General features: G+C 44.6%; 1 protein-coding gene across 2 annotated transcripts in view; it reads right to left on the bottom strand.

The window, feature by feature from the left end:
• The window catches only part of LOC146207289 (protein GDAP2 homolog), a 47,989-nt gene extending 30,483 nt beyond the window's left edge, over positions 1–17,506 (bottom strand). The window contains exons 1-7 of one of the 2 annotated variants that reach the window (XM_084581889.1): positions 16,922–17,506; positions 16,666–16,808; positions 15,888–16,130; positions 13,683–13,913; positions 8,176–8,335; positions 7,455–7,602; positions 5,248–5,436 (exon numbers count right to left, since the gene is read on the bottom strand). In XM_084581889.1, the coding sequence (XP_084438015.1) occupies positions 5,248–5,436; positions 7,455–7,602; positions 8,176–8,335; positions 13,683–13,913; positions 15,888–16,130; positions 16,666–16,808; positions 16,922–17,100 (1,293 nt within the window). In that variant the 5' untranslated portion in view covers positions 17,101–17,506. The remainder of the gene's footprint in view (positions 1–5,247; positions 5,437–7,454; positions 7,603–8,175; positions 8,336–13,682; positions 13,914–15,887; positions 16,131–16,665; positions 16,809–16,921) is intronic. The other variant, XM_084581819.1, reaches the window with a different exon arrangement.
• Positions 17,507–17,561: the final 55 nt, after the last annotated feature.

The raw sequence follows: 17,561 nt of genomic DNA, 5'->3' as shown, positions 1-17,561 counted from the left end.
ATCAGCAGCCTTGCACCAAAGTGAATAAAACACGGCGTAAACAAAGAAGCAAAATGTGCCAGAAAGATGCGACCAGCATACGAGCTCAGCGGAAACAAGCACAGCAAACCAAATATGAAGACTAAAAAAAAAAGAGCACACTAGTGCCATAGATTTGTTCGAAGGTGCCCTTTTCATTTTCCCTTGGCATACCATGCAATTATTCACTCACAACAAAAAAATATGCTGATCAAAACAGCCCAAAATACCCATTCTGCAAATCATGAGCGTGCTCAAAAAAAATAATTACAAGGGTTCAACGCTGCTGAACCAAATATTGAGCGAAAGCATTAGCTGTGGGTGACCGAGCGTTCCTCTTCCTCTTTTCCTTCTTCCTCAGCCCACATATAAAGCCTCGCCTTAACCAGCCCATATGAACGTGCCTTAGTGGCCTATAGGGGTAACGTGAATGCCAGTGTCCTAGCAGGCTGATTCTGTCATAACCGTCCCATGTAAAACGAGAGACCCAAGTTGGCAGCTCCTGCCAGCCCGTGGTCACGTGGGGTGTGACTTCACAGCGTCATGTGGGTAAGACGTAACTGTGGCCGGGTCACACAAAGGCTTGAAAGTGCGAGTAGTATTGCTTTCGCAATAAAAACAAATTCCTTTCACTGCGGTGCCCCAGTGTGAGTGAGAAGGCGCAGGAATGCGCATAAAAAAGTTTCCTTCATTTGCAGATGAAGCAGACGTATGCAAGTCAGCAGGAGAGCAAATCAGCCTGCCCACTTAATTAAGTGGAGCCATTTGGAGAGGGCGCAGTTCACTGGCGTCCGCAGCTCCACACTGCGAAACATGGGTCCCCTACACCTTTGAATTATTTTAACCACATAAGGAAAATAAAACCGCAGCAGACACAGGACGGAGGCTGGAGACAACACAGGGCGGTTGTTTAACCACATGTCCAGGGCCCGTATTCAGAGTTTGCGTCGTTATCGAAAGTGCCGCTATCTCCCCGACCTCGAGTCATCTGATTGGTGGAAACGCCGGAACATGATGTTGCCGCCTCTTCCGGTTTCGTAGTGGCAACACCCGGTTCCGGCGTTTCGACCAATCAGATTACTCGAGGTCATGCGAGATAGCGACACTTCGATGACGACGCTAACTCGGAATACGGGCCCAGATCTGGTTTTGCTAATATCCTAGAATACCTGGTTTAAGCGACCACTTACTGTCAGCTTTGGAAATTAGTCACCAAAGCTAAAACAAGTAATACCATTAAAAGCATAGGCAACTATGGCAGAGCTAAGTTTAATTAACAAAGAGCTAGTCGCCTTCATAGACTTATTTACAACGCATCTTTCGGACCAAAGCAAGAATAGGAACTTGAGTATTTTCAAATCGAAAATTAACAAACTGACTGAAAGTAATGACAGCGAAACCTAATAAAGGCTGGTGCAATACCAACTTGCACAGGTTATCCATAGGAAAGAGCCATCTACATTGTGTGGCAAAACTGGCTCCTTCAGAGGACTGCTGGGCAGCAGATAAACAAGCTAAGAGAACTTATGCTATGGCACTAAAGGAAACTAATAATCACTTCATGAAAACCACTCTATGATGCATGGTCTGCGATAACATTAAAAAATTTGGTGCATTGTTAATCTTTTATTGTAAAACTTCCATAACGCTAACTGATTCTATTGGAGTTTTTGCCACTGAGACTGAATGCCCAACAATTTTTAACTGTACTCTGGAACAATTTTGAACTTCACAATGGTTTATTGCTACCCAACTTTCCCTCCTGCAATATTTGCCTATAGAAGCCATTGTTGTTGTTGTAGTATTGAAAAAATAATTGAGTCTTCGAAGGTATCTGCAAGTCTAAGCATTGAACTTATTAGCGCCACGCTTTTTAAGGGCACAAAAACATATTCTTCGCCGTTATTGCTACTAATATTTGAACATTCCATTGATGCAGGCGAAATTCTCAATGGAGAGCTGGGAAGGTAGTTCCACTCCATAAGTCAGGTAGTACTGTTCCCCCATATAACTACCACCCAATATGTATCACTATCTAGTAGCCTAAGTAAAATCTTAGAGCACATTCTATACTCTGCAATGTTCAATGTTCTTTAACCAGATTCATTTTTCTCACATGCTCAGCATGGCTTGCAAAAAAAAAAGAAAAGAGAAGAAACGTTCCTTTAAAACACACCTTATTATGTTTACACATAAGCTCCATCCAATACTTGACTGCCGATTACATTTTCTTAGATTTTTCCAAGGCGTTTGATAATGTTTTCCACAATCTTGTACCTTTAAATTTAGGATAACTTAACCTCGATACTAAAATTCTAACGTGGCTGGAAGACTTCATTTGTTGTCGTTCTCAGTTTGTAACTTGTAACATTCATACTTCATCTAGTAGCTCTGTCCACTTTGGAGTGCTTCAAGGATCGGTCTTGGGTCCCCTCCTTTTCTTAATCTAGTACATTAGTCCCCAGCATATCACCTCCAACATTCTTCTGTTTGCTGCTGACTGTGTAGTGCTTCAGAAGACACTAACAACCAAGAAGTTTAACATTTTACAGTCTTATCTATGACACTTGACAGCAATAAATGGTCTGGCGTGTATCCTGTACTGAAGCACGTCCAGCAATCAACCGACTTAAAGGGACACTAAAGACACCCAAAGATACTATGAAAATCTAATAAACTACATTTGGAGACACTGTCGCCACATATCCGGCAGCAAAAAATCGAACAATTGCTGAGATATTGCGATAAGAAGTTGAGGTTTTTTCTTGTTCCCGCCGGTCGAATTCAAACTGTTTCCTCCGACTACGTGATCGGAGTAGAGTGATGCACACTATGACGTAAGCGGAGACTCCGCGATTGCTAGCGAGCCGGCGCGGCCCGCGGCGTCGACCGGTTAGCATTTTTCAGGGGCCAACATGGCAACAGCGTACTCGCAATGACGGCCACAGCCGAAATAAATAAAACGATGAAGAGAGTAATTTACCGAGCGATGGGCCCATAAAGGGGAAAAAAAAAAACAAAAAAAAATAGAGCGCTTGTAACGCACACTACTTTACATGTTTCTCAAGCTTTTGTGCTCCTTCTTACACTGCGTATAAACAAACTGAGCCCTCGGTCATCGCAATTCTTCCCGAAATGTTTACATACAAATAAGATTTAGTTACCAGCAAAATAGTGTTCTCGCTGCTGCGCTTGCCAGTTTTGAAGCTTCATCACACTTTTTTCCTTTAAGGTTTGTGCTACAGCTCCGTGTTCAGCGAACATTACGTCCACAGTAGCAGAGCATGACCGAAGAGCCGGCGCCGCTAAATTTGCCAGCGCTGTGAAATTCCACATGTTAAAATGGTTCCAGTGCACAATATAGTGCGCATAGGCATCCAGAACATTAGCTGCAAGTCGTGAGAGCAGGCAGCATGCTCCGATGGTCAAGAAGTTGTAATTTTTAGACCGGCAGCAGAAACATGTTCTATTGTAAATGCGGCCATGACATAAAGTGCAGAAATATTTCCGAAGTTCCTGTGGCGTGGCGTAGCCGAGAGGTTAGCGCCGAACGTTACTGAGCAAGCAGTGGCGAGTTCGAATCCAACTGTTATTGGAGTTTTTTTTTTTCTACAAATCAATTTTTTTTTTTACCTTTTGTAATGTATTTGTGGTACATGATTATTTTTAGTTTTTACTTTTTACCCGAGGCCCTTTTTTTTCGCCGGACGACCAGCGCAATATATCGACGCTCTCCTTGGTATGAGTGGCAAGTATGCCTCTTTTGTTTACGATGCCTGCAAATAGCACGCTGAAGGTCTTGTTGCCGCAGGATGTTGGTCAGATGTGCCATGATTTAGTGAACAACTGAATGATAATGTGTTTTTCCTTCGGTATTAGCATATGTATGCTTTTCGTGGTGTACGTAGCTGCAGTCGAGCGGTCAGGTCAGGGTTAACGGGAGCTCGCAGTCGAAGCCGCGACGGCGGCGATATGTTGGCTCAGAGGTGTGAACGAAGGAGCGAGTCGGCGGCAGCGGATTCCGCTCGCTCGCGCCTCCGAATGCTCAAATGTGAACGAGCCAGGCACATCTGCTGCTCCAAGCTCGTAATTCAGGCGCTGCAGGTCCAAACTTGAAACTATCCGAGTGCGCACGAAATGCCTGAGCCGAAACATAACCAAAACTGAAGTGGGCGCCTGTGGCGCCTCTAAGTATATTTTTGTATTTGCCTAGCAACGCTTATGTTGTCTTTTCACAGTTGTTTACGTATGATAAAAGCGTGTTATTATATTCGAGACAAAACCTATGACCGCATTCAAACGGGCAACGTAATTCGCATTTGTCAGCCTCCGGGATCCCTAGCGCGTCACGTGATTTGTAGTTGTGAGTTTTGGCTGTGGCGGTGATACCTGTATTTCTGTTCTTCCTCTTTACTACCTTGTAACAGCTCTGTTTTCAGTAAGAGTGGATTTTTTGTAATCAGGAATTGGCATTCTATCGATGCAAGCTCACTTCAGTTTTCTCTTTAGTGTCCCTTTAATGCTATGCATGAATTAGTAACGTCTTGCCACTACCTTGAAGTATGTGTCACGTCAGATCTTCCTTGGTCCCTTCATACCTACCTACCTACGGATACCTATGAGATAATTTTTCTTCCATTTGCGTATCATTATAAAATTGCTTCTATACATAACTTTAGCCTGCCCTAAACTTTTAACAGACCGCTTCACTAAGAGACGAGCCAAGCTAACAAACTCACTTGAACTTGTTCAGAATAATTCGATTAACTACGACCTAACTGCCCCCATTTTTGCTAAGAAGCAAACCCCAGTCATTTGCTTCTCGCCGCCACTTGTCTCTGCTTATTTCAATACTTCCCTAGCACCTACCTGCACAGTGGACTAATCACTAATCCTTCCTATTATTCTCATCCCATTAACCACATTACCTCTAGTGAAACTAAATGCTCCTTAATTTTATTTAAGTTTTATTCCATGCACATCTCAGAATTCAAACTGTCTTCCCAGACTAATAGCTGCCATTAAAGATAACCAGCGTCCCATAGATAACACTGAATAATTAGGAACCTAACAGTTCATGCTTTATTCATTTTGCTGCATTTCTAGTTTTTATCGTGTTACATATTTATTCATTTCTCTCTGCAATGCCAATGGCCTCGAAAGCACTAAGAAATGAAAAGAATTCTTATTTTACATTACAAAAGAAAGCTGCAAATTTCTGGAACTCACCCGCGTCCACCATCCGGGGTGCACGAGGTAGAGACAGTAGAGGTTCTGCCGGTGCTTGGGGTCCAGCAGTTCAAGCACATCTTTGAGAAGCGCCTCCAACTCGGGTGGCTCTTGAGCAACTGTGTGCAGGTACACAGCCACAAACGGCTGTGACACTGAGTCCAGGCTGAGCAGGATTTGTAGAAGTACCTAACAAAAAGAGAACAGACCAGAATGACAATGCTGCTAGTGCACCTGGAGAGCGTGTATGTACGTGCCATCAATAACTTCTACAGTTGTCCCATGCACTTAGGTGACTGTAAGCAAATATCATGGAAGAATCTATGACACAGTAAGTGACATTGCAGATTGTTTAGTGCAACATTTGGATGCTGTACATGTGCTATGAAGGATGCCACAGAGGAGGGCTCCAGACTAATTTCTATCACATAAAGTTCCTTAAGGTGCACTATTAGAATGCTGTCATAATCAACAGACAATAATACGGTTTCAGTACTAAGCCTTAACAAGCTATTACACCAAGTTCAAATACAGTTGAACCTCACTATAATGAACACAGATATAGCGAATTATCGGATAAAACGAACTAAAATCAAAATTTGGTTGGTTTGTGGTTTATTTTTACGGGAGTTCTTTCTATATAACAAAAGAAAAAATTCAAAATTTGACGCTATATTGGTTATAACGAAGGAGATTTTTTTTTGCATTATAACGGTAAAAAACGCGTAAAGGAGCCGGAAAAATTTCAAGAAATGCAATTTTTCAACCAATCGAATCGCCCGCCGCAGAAGCATGTTTAAATTGCCCGCGAGTTCGCGTGCTGCGCCATTAAGTGGCGGCGGCAAAAAAAAAAAAATAGTTGTGATATAACTCTGGTTAACCCTAGTTGAATTGCGATAGCAACGACGAAAGCTTCTTTTGCCTTCTACATTATTCCCCTATCATGGCCAATCAGTGTAAGGTGCTACATTATTAGGGACCCTTGGGCTCATCCTTTAAGAGTATGACGAGAGATACCAGTCTTCTTCCTCTTCTTCTCCTCCTCCTCGGCTGTTCAAGGTCAAGAGTGGCCTCCGCTGAGACTACGCGACGGCTCGAAACCTGGCGCAGTATTGCTATCGCAATAAAAACTACCACCAGCGACTTATGGCCTCCAAGATCACACCCCCGCGCATGGTGATCTCGGAGGTCATGAACGGCCACGGCCGAAGTTGAATGCCGCCGCCGAAGTGCGTTTAAATCACCAGCGAGTTCGCATGCCGCGAAATCTAATGGCAGAGACAAAAACTAGCACCAACAGTTCATGGCCTCCAAGATCACCACGCGCGGTGATCTCGGAGGTCATAAACGGCCATAGCCCGACTCGAGCGGCGGCAGCTCGAGTCCGGCCATGCAATGGCTGACAGGTGTCTGACTGGCATGTCATCACCATTACCTCGTCATGGCGTGAACCCCTCCCGTGCCTCTGCCACTGCGGCCGACACGTGCACGCGTACTACGCTCTCCGAGAGACTGTTGGCTTCGTCGTGGAAATTGTGCGCAGAGGCAACATCCCTTCTTAGCATTCATTTTTGGTCTCCAAAACGCAAGAAAAAGCGAGATTTCATGCTTATACTAAGCTTTTAATTAAAAAAATTGTGCATTTTCGCACCTTTGTGTTGTCCATATTAGTGAACATTTTGTTTCATTTTACTAGCAAACTTATTTACAGAAATTTGGACGCTCACTTTTATAATGAATATCGGATGTAACGAACAATTTTTGCGCTCCGTACTAGTTCGTTATAACGAGGTTCGACTGGCCTTCCAGGCCTTTAAAAGCCTTCATTCCTGATAGCAAAAAAAAAATTACTGGGGGCACCATTTAAGGAATGTATGCATGGTTAATTCGACAGAATTATATTAACCAGTGTTATCAATGTTATTTTGCAGTGACTAGTAATTGTAATCAGTGTTACTTAGTAATTGCTGCCCATATATTTGGGTGTTATCTTGGTCTTGATCTCAGAGGTTCTGTGCCTCCACTTTTATGACGTTTCATAGCTTGGGGCTTCTATGCTTTCGCACTAACACTGAGGCGAAAGAAAACTTGGTCCTTAGAAAGGACAATGACAGCCAAATACCAAGGTTCACTCCTGATTCAAATCCTACAGATTGATGACATCAAATGCTTCAAGAGCAGGTGGAAATTTCCTATCTTGTTATCACCTGCTCTTGGTTCAAGCCTCGGAACCTGCGTCCCACGAAGACGAACACTGGACGCCCTCTTCGGTCTCGCCCGGCCTCGTAGAAAAAGCGTGCCTCTCGCACTGCACGCAAGTCCTCCTGGCGGGCCTTCCGTAGTAGCCGAGTGTATCTGCATAAAGCAAGGAGAGCCTTAGGTTGAGGCCAGAGGAGAACAATCACTGTGGGAGAAAAATAAAATAATAAAAATAAAAATAAACAGGGCTCTTTTCTATTTTGCACTCCACACAGCTAAACAGTAATGACACAATGGTATCATCACTGTTCTAGTTATTTTCGCTAAAGATATCTAAAATATGACTGAATTATGAGAACACAAAGCAAGATAGAAAATAAAGGCAAACACAGCATTTTTTTTTTACCGCAGTATAGGGTAGCCCCAAAATAAAGTAGGCAAGGAACCGTAAAGCTCATTTTGAGAAACCCTGCCAGAGTAAAGCACTGTGCGATATGGTAAACTAGCACAGTTTTCATAGCTGATTGATGCGGTTAGCAGCTGCACTGCACCTCATCTCTGGCCAACTGAATGCGCAAACTTCCAGGCTTTTTTGGAGCACCTAATAGGAGGTAGTACAGACTGTGCCCACCACTGCATCACAACATTCTGCGCACAAAAAGAAATGCACTAATGTAGCCACTGACGGCATGCCTGCCACTAGAAAGCAAACAAGCAGATTGCACTGACCGATGGGACCGTTGGATTTCCCGTGTCATGGGGTCCAAAACTGAGCGTCCAGCCTGCCGGTCAACATCACCTTGCATGCGGGCAAAGGCTGTGCGACCCACACACACTGAGCCCTCCATGAGAGGCCCTGGGTCCAGCTCTTTCTCATCACTGGTCTCATCTGCAAAAAGACAACCATCATGGTCATCATCATGACCACTATTCAGAAAACCAGTCGATTTCCTAGATATTACAGTGGATTTCATACGTTTACTTGCATAGTTTACTTACAAGGCAAGTGTGAATAACTAGTGCGTGAGAGAACCTCCGACTAACTAAAAGGAAAAGAAGTGGCATTCGAAGAAGAAAGAATATGCAAGAAATGTAGAATATGCAGAAGAAAGATATGCAAGTATTAGCTAGCCATTTTTAAGCAGCATGATCAGAATATCATGTCTTCAAGCTGTCTCGCATTAAATGAAATACCACAAGACACAGTGAGGTACTCGTGCTATGGCAGTATTCTGTAAAATGCTGCCTGCTCTGGTGACTAAAGACGCAAGGCCTACACTCTAGCATATTCTCCCATGAAGCAAAATGTCACATTCCCTTCGAGGCATTACTGCACTCTTGTGCAATGACAGTGTTTTGCCTGATGCTGTTTACCTTATTCTCTCTCACAGCAGGCTGCATTGTACAAAGGAAATGCTGAAATTGTAAAGGGGAACCTTTTGTACTCATGGAAGCAAAATCAGGCAAAGAAACACTTGGGATTTTCTGAGATGGCAAAGAGTAATAAAATAAGTTCTGTGAAGCCCTCACTTACTATATCGGTTGATTTTTCACTGCTTAGTTTTTCATTTTAAAAACTATGATGCATACTTCACTGCAGTCTCTTCAGGTGGCTTGTACAGCAATGCAGACATTATATACATTACACAGCTTAGTGATTAGACAATAAACAAAACTTCATCGAAAGCACTTGCAGTGTGTTGTTGTGTGTTCCGTTGTTAGCATTCTTTCGCGCTGTTTTACATCACTTAGCCCCGATCCAACTAGCCCAGACAAAAGTACCGATTTAACTAATTAACATATCTTTTAATTACTTTAAGGGGCTCTATTATATTATGAAGTTGAAGGCGCATCAGAGGTAAGTCTTCTTTTAAAATTTTCTTACTCGACTATGTGGCTTGAAACATGAACTACTTTCGCAGGTAATCATCCATAAGGGGCTCTATTATATTATGAAGTTGAAGGCCATCAACATCAGAGGTAAGCCTTCTTTTAAAATTTTCTTACTCGACTATGTGGCTTAAAACATGAACTACTTTCGCACGTAACCATCCACAAGTGGCTCATTTGGTATTGACCAATACACTAAATTTCCCGGAGGTCCAAAATCTGTGATTAATGTCAGAAATAGGCATCTAAAGGCTTGCTGAGGTGATTTTGCATACTGCACATCTAAAAAATGGCACCGCCTGCACTTTTTATGAATCAAATACAGGTGCTTTTTTGAGTATTTGATGATGTAGATGGATTTACAAAGATTTCGACGGAAATACCGCACCCCACTATGCCATTCTTAAAATCTGCAATGCATGAAAGACTGAATGAGCTTTTCACAGCCTATTTTTGAGCTTTTATATTTCGAGCCACATAGCCGATTAAAAAAATTTAAGATAAGGACTCGCCTTTCATAGCTTTCAGTTTTGCAATATAATATTGCCCCTTAAAACAAAGTATAAAAAGTTGATTACCTAATTTTAATTATTAATCTAACTATTCAACTCTATACTGTAAATAATGTCCGCTTTGCCACACAGCCCACCCACACAGACCATGCTAAGCTATCTCCAATAATTTTCAACATATCCAATCTGTGAACAGTAAAACAAAATAATAACAACAATCTAAGAACTGTTAAGCTCCACAGTAAAGTTTTTGGTTCGGATGTTGATGGGTGACTGGATGGTGGAGCAAGCCAGTAAGTTGGTGGAGCAACTTGGTAAACAACCGGAGAACTTTATACAAAAGAATAAGAGGTACAAGAGCTATATTCACAAAGGAAAACTAGCCGTGGTCGGCCGCGCCGACCGCTAAACAAAGCGACAAGAGACTCCGCGTCCCCGCAGTCGAGCTGGCACCTCTTGCCCCAGCTCCAAAGCAACCACTAGCTACTCCCGGCGCTCGCCAGCGCAAGCGTCCTAACGCAAGGAGTAGCTCCAGCAAAAAGACACTCGGGGCCCGTCCCGCGCTCCAGAGATGAGCCCAGAGCGTGCCCCTTTCCACACGTAAAAACATAAAAACACAGTAACTGTAGCTCTTTCCCGCGTATGTGGGCCACTCGTCGCAGCCTGTCCGACCGTTTCGCCTACTGACAGTCGTGTACTAGCAAGCTACACGTTATGCAGCGGGACGAAAGCCAGACCCCTCTCGCGGGATTTATGGCCTCCAGCCGTTCTCACCCACGCGACGGGACCGCGGGGGGCCGCGTTAATGAGGTCCCGCTTGAGGGAAGTGGAGGGTCTCTCCCGTCTCCCGTAACAAAGGGACACGTGTGGCGGGGGTCCGAACGAGGAGCCTGCTCTCTTGAACTAATGGTCTCCTTCTAGGAAGTAAGTGTTTTTAAAGAGACCAGACGCGCAGTTCACACTACGGCATCCCGCCGAGACATTCCTTCCCAGCCAAGTATGCCAAAAAAATCCAAACGGCAACGTGCCGGACCTTACATCCACCTTTAAGGGCTTGACAAGATAGCGTCAAGGGCTCTTGCCTGAACCTCCCCTTGTGGATCACTGTTTAAGTACATGCACTTCGTAACTCAATCACTAATCTCTTAATCTGCGCCTCTGATATCTCACAAATACTCTCTAGCATACAGTCGTAAGCTACCATATTATGTGACGGGCCACCCGACATAGATATAGTACTATGATAAACCAAGGTGTATGAACGTGACTGTATGGCTTAGGGATAATGTGTCCGAATGGGATCCAAGGGTCCCATCTCAAAGGAAGAGACCAAGATGGCAGCACCTGAAACTTCCTGCAAGAGGCACACCAGTGATTTTTGTTCATAATGCCAACAACATTGATGCTGGATTTTCTGAGGAAAGGGCCTTTAGTGCTCCTGCGTTAAGATCGCTGAGTGTTCCAGTAACGATTGCAGCTAAAACCAACTAAGAATTGCTAGACAATATCAGATGATGATTACATGGGAGCACATCTAGAAACTGATGACAGAACTGAAAACATGCAATCAAAATGTTTGTGCAAAGAATTACATGCAAGACAGTCCTTTCACACAGAAAAAATTCTAGGGGCACTTTGGACCACTAAAGTGCGATAAGGCGAAAACCTTAATAGCGTGGTGGTCTACAACCTTTCTCTACCAGCACCTCTTTCTCTCTTCTTTCACGCCCACCTTTTTCCCTTCCTTTACGATGCGGTTCAGGTGTCTGCGGAGAAGCGTGACAGATACTGTGCCTTTTCTTTCCCATAAACCAAGTCAAAATGCCGCTGATTCCTGCTTTATTGCCTCTACTTCTGTATGCTGGAGTGGTATTCGAGGAAGCACCAAATGAAATGCGCAGTACGAACACCTGGACCAAACGCCTGGTGGGGTCGGCTTCGTATATACGTGAATCGCCTGGTGATGTTATCGGTCATGACTGGATGTGACATCATGACGACGTCAGTTACGGTTATCAGACATGACCGCATGTGACGTCATAGTTGCATCACAGCTAGTCATGACGTCACGTCCGTTCACGGACGATGACGTCATAGTCTATCATGAGTGCTGACGTCACCATCGTTAACTGTCACTGTCCTAATCAGGAACTATTGCTGTCATCATCATTGTCACTATCATCAGCTACCGCTAACTTAAAGGGGTCATGCCATGCTCATCCAATATATTGCAGTTTTGTAGTCTGGCAGATAATATGGGACCTTATTATTTTATTTCCAAAACTTTAGCACCCTAGACGCATTCTTTATTTCCAAATAAGTGACTGAAGTTGAGACCGCGAAGCTCCTCCTACCGACAGTGATTACCATGCTGAGACTATTGGTGATGTCACAGACTGACTTCGCGGCGTCTGCTGCTATGCCGGCGCCGATAAGCAGCCGATAAGCTGAGTGTATTCAGCATGTTCCTGAAAACAAAACACAGATTGTAGTGAAGCACGATTTAGTTCTTGTCCACGCGTCCACATCCAGCGCGACCGCTGCCATCGTCCGTGGCAGTACTACTCCCTCCTCCTCCCCATTGTAAACACCGCCACGCTGGCCGTGCCTTTCAAGCCTTCCGCTAGCCGTCCGCACCACCTATACAGTAGATCCCTTACGCCTGTGTCAGAATTTATGCTAAAATTTGTTTTCTCGTAATAATTTTAGGCCCTGCAAAAAAGAAAATTTAAAAAATGCTTTTTGAGAAATGCTGACCCATACGATGGGAGCTTTGCTTACAGCCGCATAGCAGCTTCCGCTGGTGCGGTGCTCGTGTTCTTGTACGCTAGCTCCGCTGCTAAGACGTCGCCGAAAATAATTATTTCCTTCACTACCAAACAATGGAGTTGAGAGGAAGTTTCATGATTGAGTGGCCCTTTTAATAAAACATCGATGATTATTTACAAAGTGCCGTCCGCTGTGGCTTTGATGCAAAGCAATATAGGCCTAGCAACAATTGGGGAGAAGCAGACGGCTAGAGTGCTGTCGTCAGCCACGCTCGCGGGCGGCACCATTGCTGTAAGCTTGCGGCATCCTGTGCTGTAAGCCTCATGGGCTTATCATTTACTTTCATAATGTGGCTGGGACCAGACTTGGGCCTGACAACGAGCAGCGTAAATGATGCTGCTTAGACAGGACGGTGTATTGGGAGCTGGAACTTTATAAGATGCAATAAACAGTTTATATTTCAAAATTGGTGTCATGACCCCTTTATGTTCGTTATTGACAGCTCTAAAGGTAAACAGAATCCCGCGGAGTCTCGCAGTATACCGTGAAAACTCGCGAAGAGGTATGACAATCCTCGCGGACGCATGCATGCTCGGACAGACAGACATAAGCCTATAAACTAGAGAAAGTCACTGACAACTTGTAGAAGTGGCACCAAAACAAGAAAAGGCCAGAATTGGCCAGGTACTTCAGGACAATGCCACGACTGCAAAATGTGTGCAGAAATGCACACACCTGATGGGCTAAGCCGGTAACGGCACAAAACTGCTAAGCTGCAACATATTGCTACCACTGGCCCGATTCCTGGGCAGCTTGCAAGTTTAAAACATAGAGGCATGCTGCTTAGCAATGACCTAGTATGCCAGCATTAAGGCAGATGAGCAGAACGTGCCAGAGTGCTGATCTTGCAAATAGACCAGTATCATATCTCATCAACAGCAGGATTTTTCACAAAGGAGAAAGATAAAAGGTAAACTTTCATACGGTGTTCCAGCACAACATGAGAGGTCCAAAGCAAACAGACCTAAGCACGCCATCAGGCTACATGGCAGTGGCCCTGCTCACCTCCAAAGGGCTTGTCCACAATGCGGATGCCCCTTTCGGGCAGCAAGGGCTCGCCTCGAGGACCGCCTACATCTTTTGGCAGCTGGTGCTGTGCTTGAAGCTCCTCCGAGCTGGTGCGGGGGAAGTACAGTGGCAGCAGCTGTTCGTACGTGCCCACTTCAGTGCCTTCCACGGCAAGGACAATCAGATCTACAGTGTCTCCATGTTTTTCAAGAAAGCGACGAACTGTTCCTGTGATACACGAGATATGAAGCAGCAGGACGAAACAAAGATAAGTAAATGTGAACAAAGAACATTTACTCAGCAAGGTGCTTTACCGGCTCCAAATCCAAGTGCTCAAAGCCAACAACAGCACTGCATGCTGTGTGCTATGATTAGGCAACAGCGCAAAAGGACAGAGACAAGTGGAAGGAGGAACACAACGACGTTGTGTTCCTCCTTCCACTTGTCTCTGTCCTTTTGCGCTGTTGCCTAAACATGGATGATCACCAACTAGCCCAAACCTCCGTTCTGCTGTGTGCTATGAGGCATGTCATAGCAGATGACCCCCGGTTACTTTACACACTACCCAGTTTGTGAACATATCAAACAAAATGTCTACCAATAAGAATATCCACATTTTTCCTCCTCCAAGATATAGTTATTTGTCAATTAGCTGGAAAGTTAGTTGCCTATGTGTTGTGTGGGCTTGACTGCCATGGACGCCACGTGGCCCGCCGAACGGCGGCATGCAGGAAGAGACAGACAACCGTATACCACGACAGCCAAATGCAGACTGAGCTTTTAATTCAGGAGAGAAGATGCAGGACGGGAAAAAGAGTACGGTGGCACCGCCACAGCGTAAACCTTGGTTCCGAAACCGAAAGAGGACGATACCACACTATGCACAAGCGCACTCACAAAACAAAGAACTAAGCAGTCTTTCTGAGCAATGCAGGAATGCCTATATATTTGTTGGGCAAAGAACAACATTGTTATGCAAGGAATTTCTGCATCCTTTTAGCTTTTGGGGATGGAACAAGCACAACCAGGCATCTACCAAGTTATTGCTGAGAAAGCTGGTATGCAGGAATTTGCATTAGTTCTATGACAGCTGCCAGAATCCCCTTGTCCAAGCAATAACTAAACCAGGAAAACTCGTGACCAAGAATTTTTTAACAAGCTGTTAGCCGCGACTTATATAACGTAATCATTTACCTGTACATTGCTATGCTTCCTCCAGATAAGCATTATTCGTTTTCTTCAAGCGCAGCTATCACCAATTTAGAGGATTCTTAGAGAATGACATGCCTTGTGCTTACGCTTTTGATATAGTAAATGGCAAGCATACAGAAGGAAACTTGGGGGCTACGTAATCCATACACGCTCGGCGTAGTTTTCATCAGGTATAGATTATATGCATTACAGGATATAATTTGTATTCATCAAATGCTGAAAACTACAACTAAAATAACTTCTGAACAGCTGCCAACCTTTAGAATGTTGAAGTTTACCAAAATTAACACAAAAATAAAAAATAAAAGAAACCAAGATTAACATTATTTACAAATATGCTCAGGACATATCACCTCAAATTATATTTTTGTTCAGTTCACCAAGATTGTTTACTATATTATAAATGAGCAGTGCAAACACTGATGAGAAACTAGCTTAACTTGAGACCTGGTTTCCTTCCAAATAAATGCTATTAATGTTGCAAGCATCAGTTTTTGCAGATTATGCCAAAGATTAATATCGATCAACAATATGTGAAGTCCTTTGTCAGAAAAAACAAGATAAAAAAAAAAAAAACACATCAGAACCGCAAACATGGCTGTTCTTGCTTTGCTGGACACTAATGGACGTTGTCCTAGAGGCTATGTCGGTGGCGCAGTGGTTACTGCGCTCGACTACTGTTCCCAAGGACGCGGGATCGAATCCCGGCCTCGGCGTCCGCTTTTTGATGGAGGCGAGGAGCAAGGTGCCCATGTGCTGTGCGATGTCAGTGCACGTTAAATAATCCTAAGTGGTCGAAATTTCCGGAGTCCTCCACTACGGCGTCTCTCATAGCCTGAGTCGCTTTGGGACGTTAAACCCCACAAACCAACGAACCAACATCCAATGAAGTGAGGAAGCTTATGCGAACAGAACACACATTTCATTACAAACTGCAGTCGACTAAACTGCAGCAGACTGAAGAACTTTCCGCAGTTAAAGTGCACTCACTTAGGGCTATGTGAGCTCCTTCTGCTGGTGGATAAGATCTGCGCATGGAGTGGATTGGGCACAGCCCAAGGGTGCGCAGCCCATGCTCAGGGAGCATCTGCAGCACTCGCCAGTAGCTGGAGTGAAGGGCAGTCTCTGCTGCAGTGTGAAACTTCGTGTTGTACTTGGGCCCCACCGTATGGATCACAAATCGCGCTGGGAGGTTGTAGCCCTTGCTCAGCTTGGCCTCTCCCGTGCGGCATGCTGCAGCAGAGATTAGCACTCCCTTTGAGCACTTGTATGCATTTGAACGGACATACTAGTGTAACGTAGGAAAGCATGCGACGCACTGCATGACTCTGGAATATATATTTAGAGCAATGTCTAGAGACTTGTCCACAGCACTGTGAGGACAAGCATTGCCAGTGAAGGTCAGTATCTGCATTCAATATTGCTTCCTCCATATCCCAAGTACTGAATCTTACACGAGTGTGCTCAGATCTGTGCTTTAAGTAAACACCATACACTTATCTATGCACACAGTGCACGAAAACTTCCAAATGACACGGTTCAAGAACACAAGCTATCAAACGTCCGTAGGGCATGCTCAACTATTAGGAATACAATTAATGTTGCAGGCATTTTTTTTTTTTTTTTTTTTCAAATGATTGACCAGAAACATCCTCTCACCTTCTCTCTCTCTTCCCCCCCCCCCTTTTTTTTTTTTTCGGCTCACGTCGCGATTGCAATTACTTGAAAATGAGAAATTAGGAACAAGTTTACGAGGGGGCATGCTTACACTGAATCTCGTTGAGCAAATCGCGCTTCATCTGTGATCCAGCTTTCGCTACGAGTCGCTGGCTGAGCGGGCTCTTGTCTGTAAGGTTTTCGTTCGTGGAGTTGACAATGGCGTGAGCATTCAGACACGTCATATCGCCGACCCTGAATGCATAAAGAAACATTAGCTGTCAAAAGTGTGTGTATACACAAAGCATGCAGGAGCGGACTAGTGCACAAGTTTAATGTTATGGCGCTCGATAGGCAAATATATTTACCACAAAGCAATTTTTCGGTTAAGTTCTTCGTTGATGGGGAATGGTGCTTTCTGGTGGATGCAGTCGCCGCTGGAGCCTTGTCCATCCTCTTCGGGCACAGGCTCACGAGGAGCTATTTGGTGCCATCGTTTGAGAATCGCAATGTCCACAGTGTCCAAAGGAGAGCCGAGCGGGTCCATTACTCAGCAGACTCTGGCAGCAGAATGAACAGTTTTAAGGGACGCGAAATAAACGAGCACAAAAAAGGGGGCGTTCTGCGTTGTTGACCAGCAGAAAAGTGACCAGCCGTCTAGCTGACTAGACACACACACAACGGACAACGCAGCTGAGAATGTCACGCACGTGACATCGAAGGCTACTGCTGCTGCTTCGCGAAGCTAACCCGCGCACGAGACTAGTCTGTCGCGCATTTTTTGGCGAGAATGCCACGGCAGGGACACAAACAGTTATCGCAAAGGGCGCTGTGGAAGCCGATAGGCCGATACACCGATAGAATAGCAACAGCAACTTGGTCGCAACCGAACCTCCGAGCCGCAAGTTCCGCACGTAGCCAATCGCTCACAGTTGTCGCCGTGGTCCCGTAGTTTTGACCCCCTACCTTGCGAAATGCGAAAGCGAAACCGTAACTGTCGTAAACTAG

This window comes from Amblyomma maculatum, chromosome 1, assembly GCF_055883805.1.
Source record: "Amblyomma maculatum isolate TAMU_Amacu chromosome 1, ASM5588380v1, whole genome shotgun sequence".
NCBI lineage: Eukaryota > Metazoa > Arthropoda > Arachnida > Ixodida > Ixodidae > Amblyomma > Amblyomma maculatum.
This window is presented reverse-complemented; position numbering and strand designations above follow the sequence as displayed.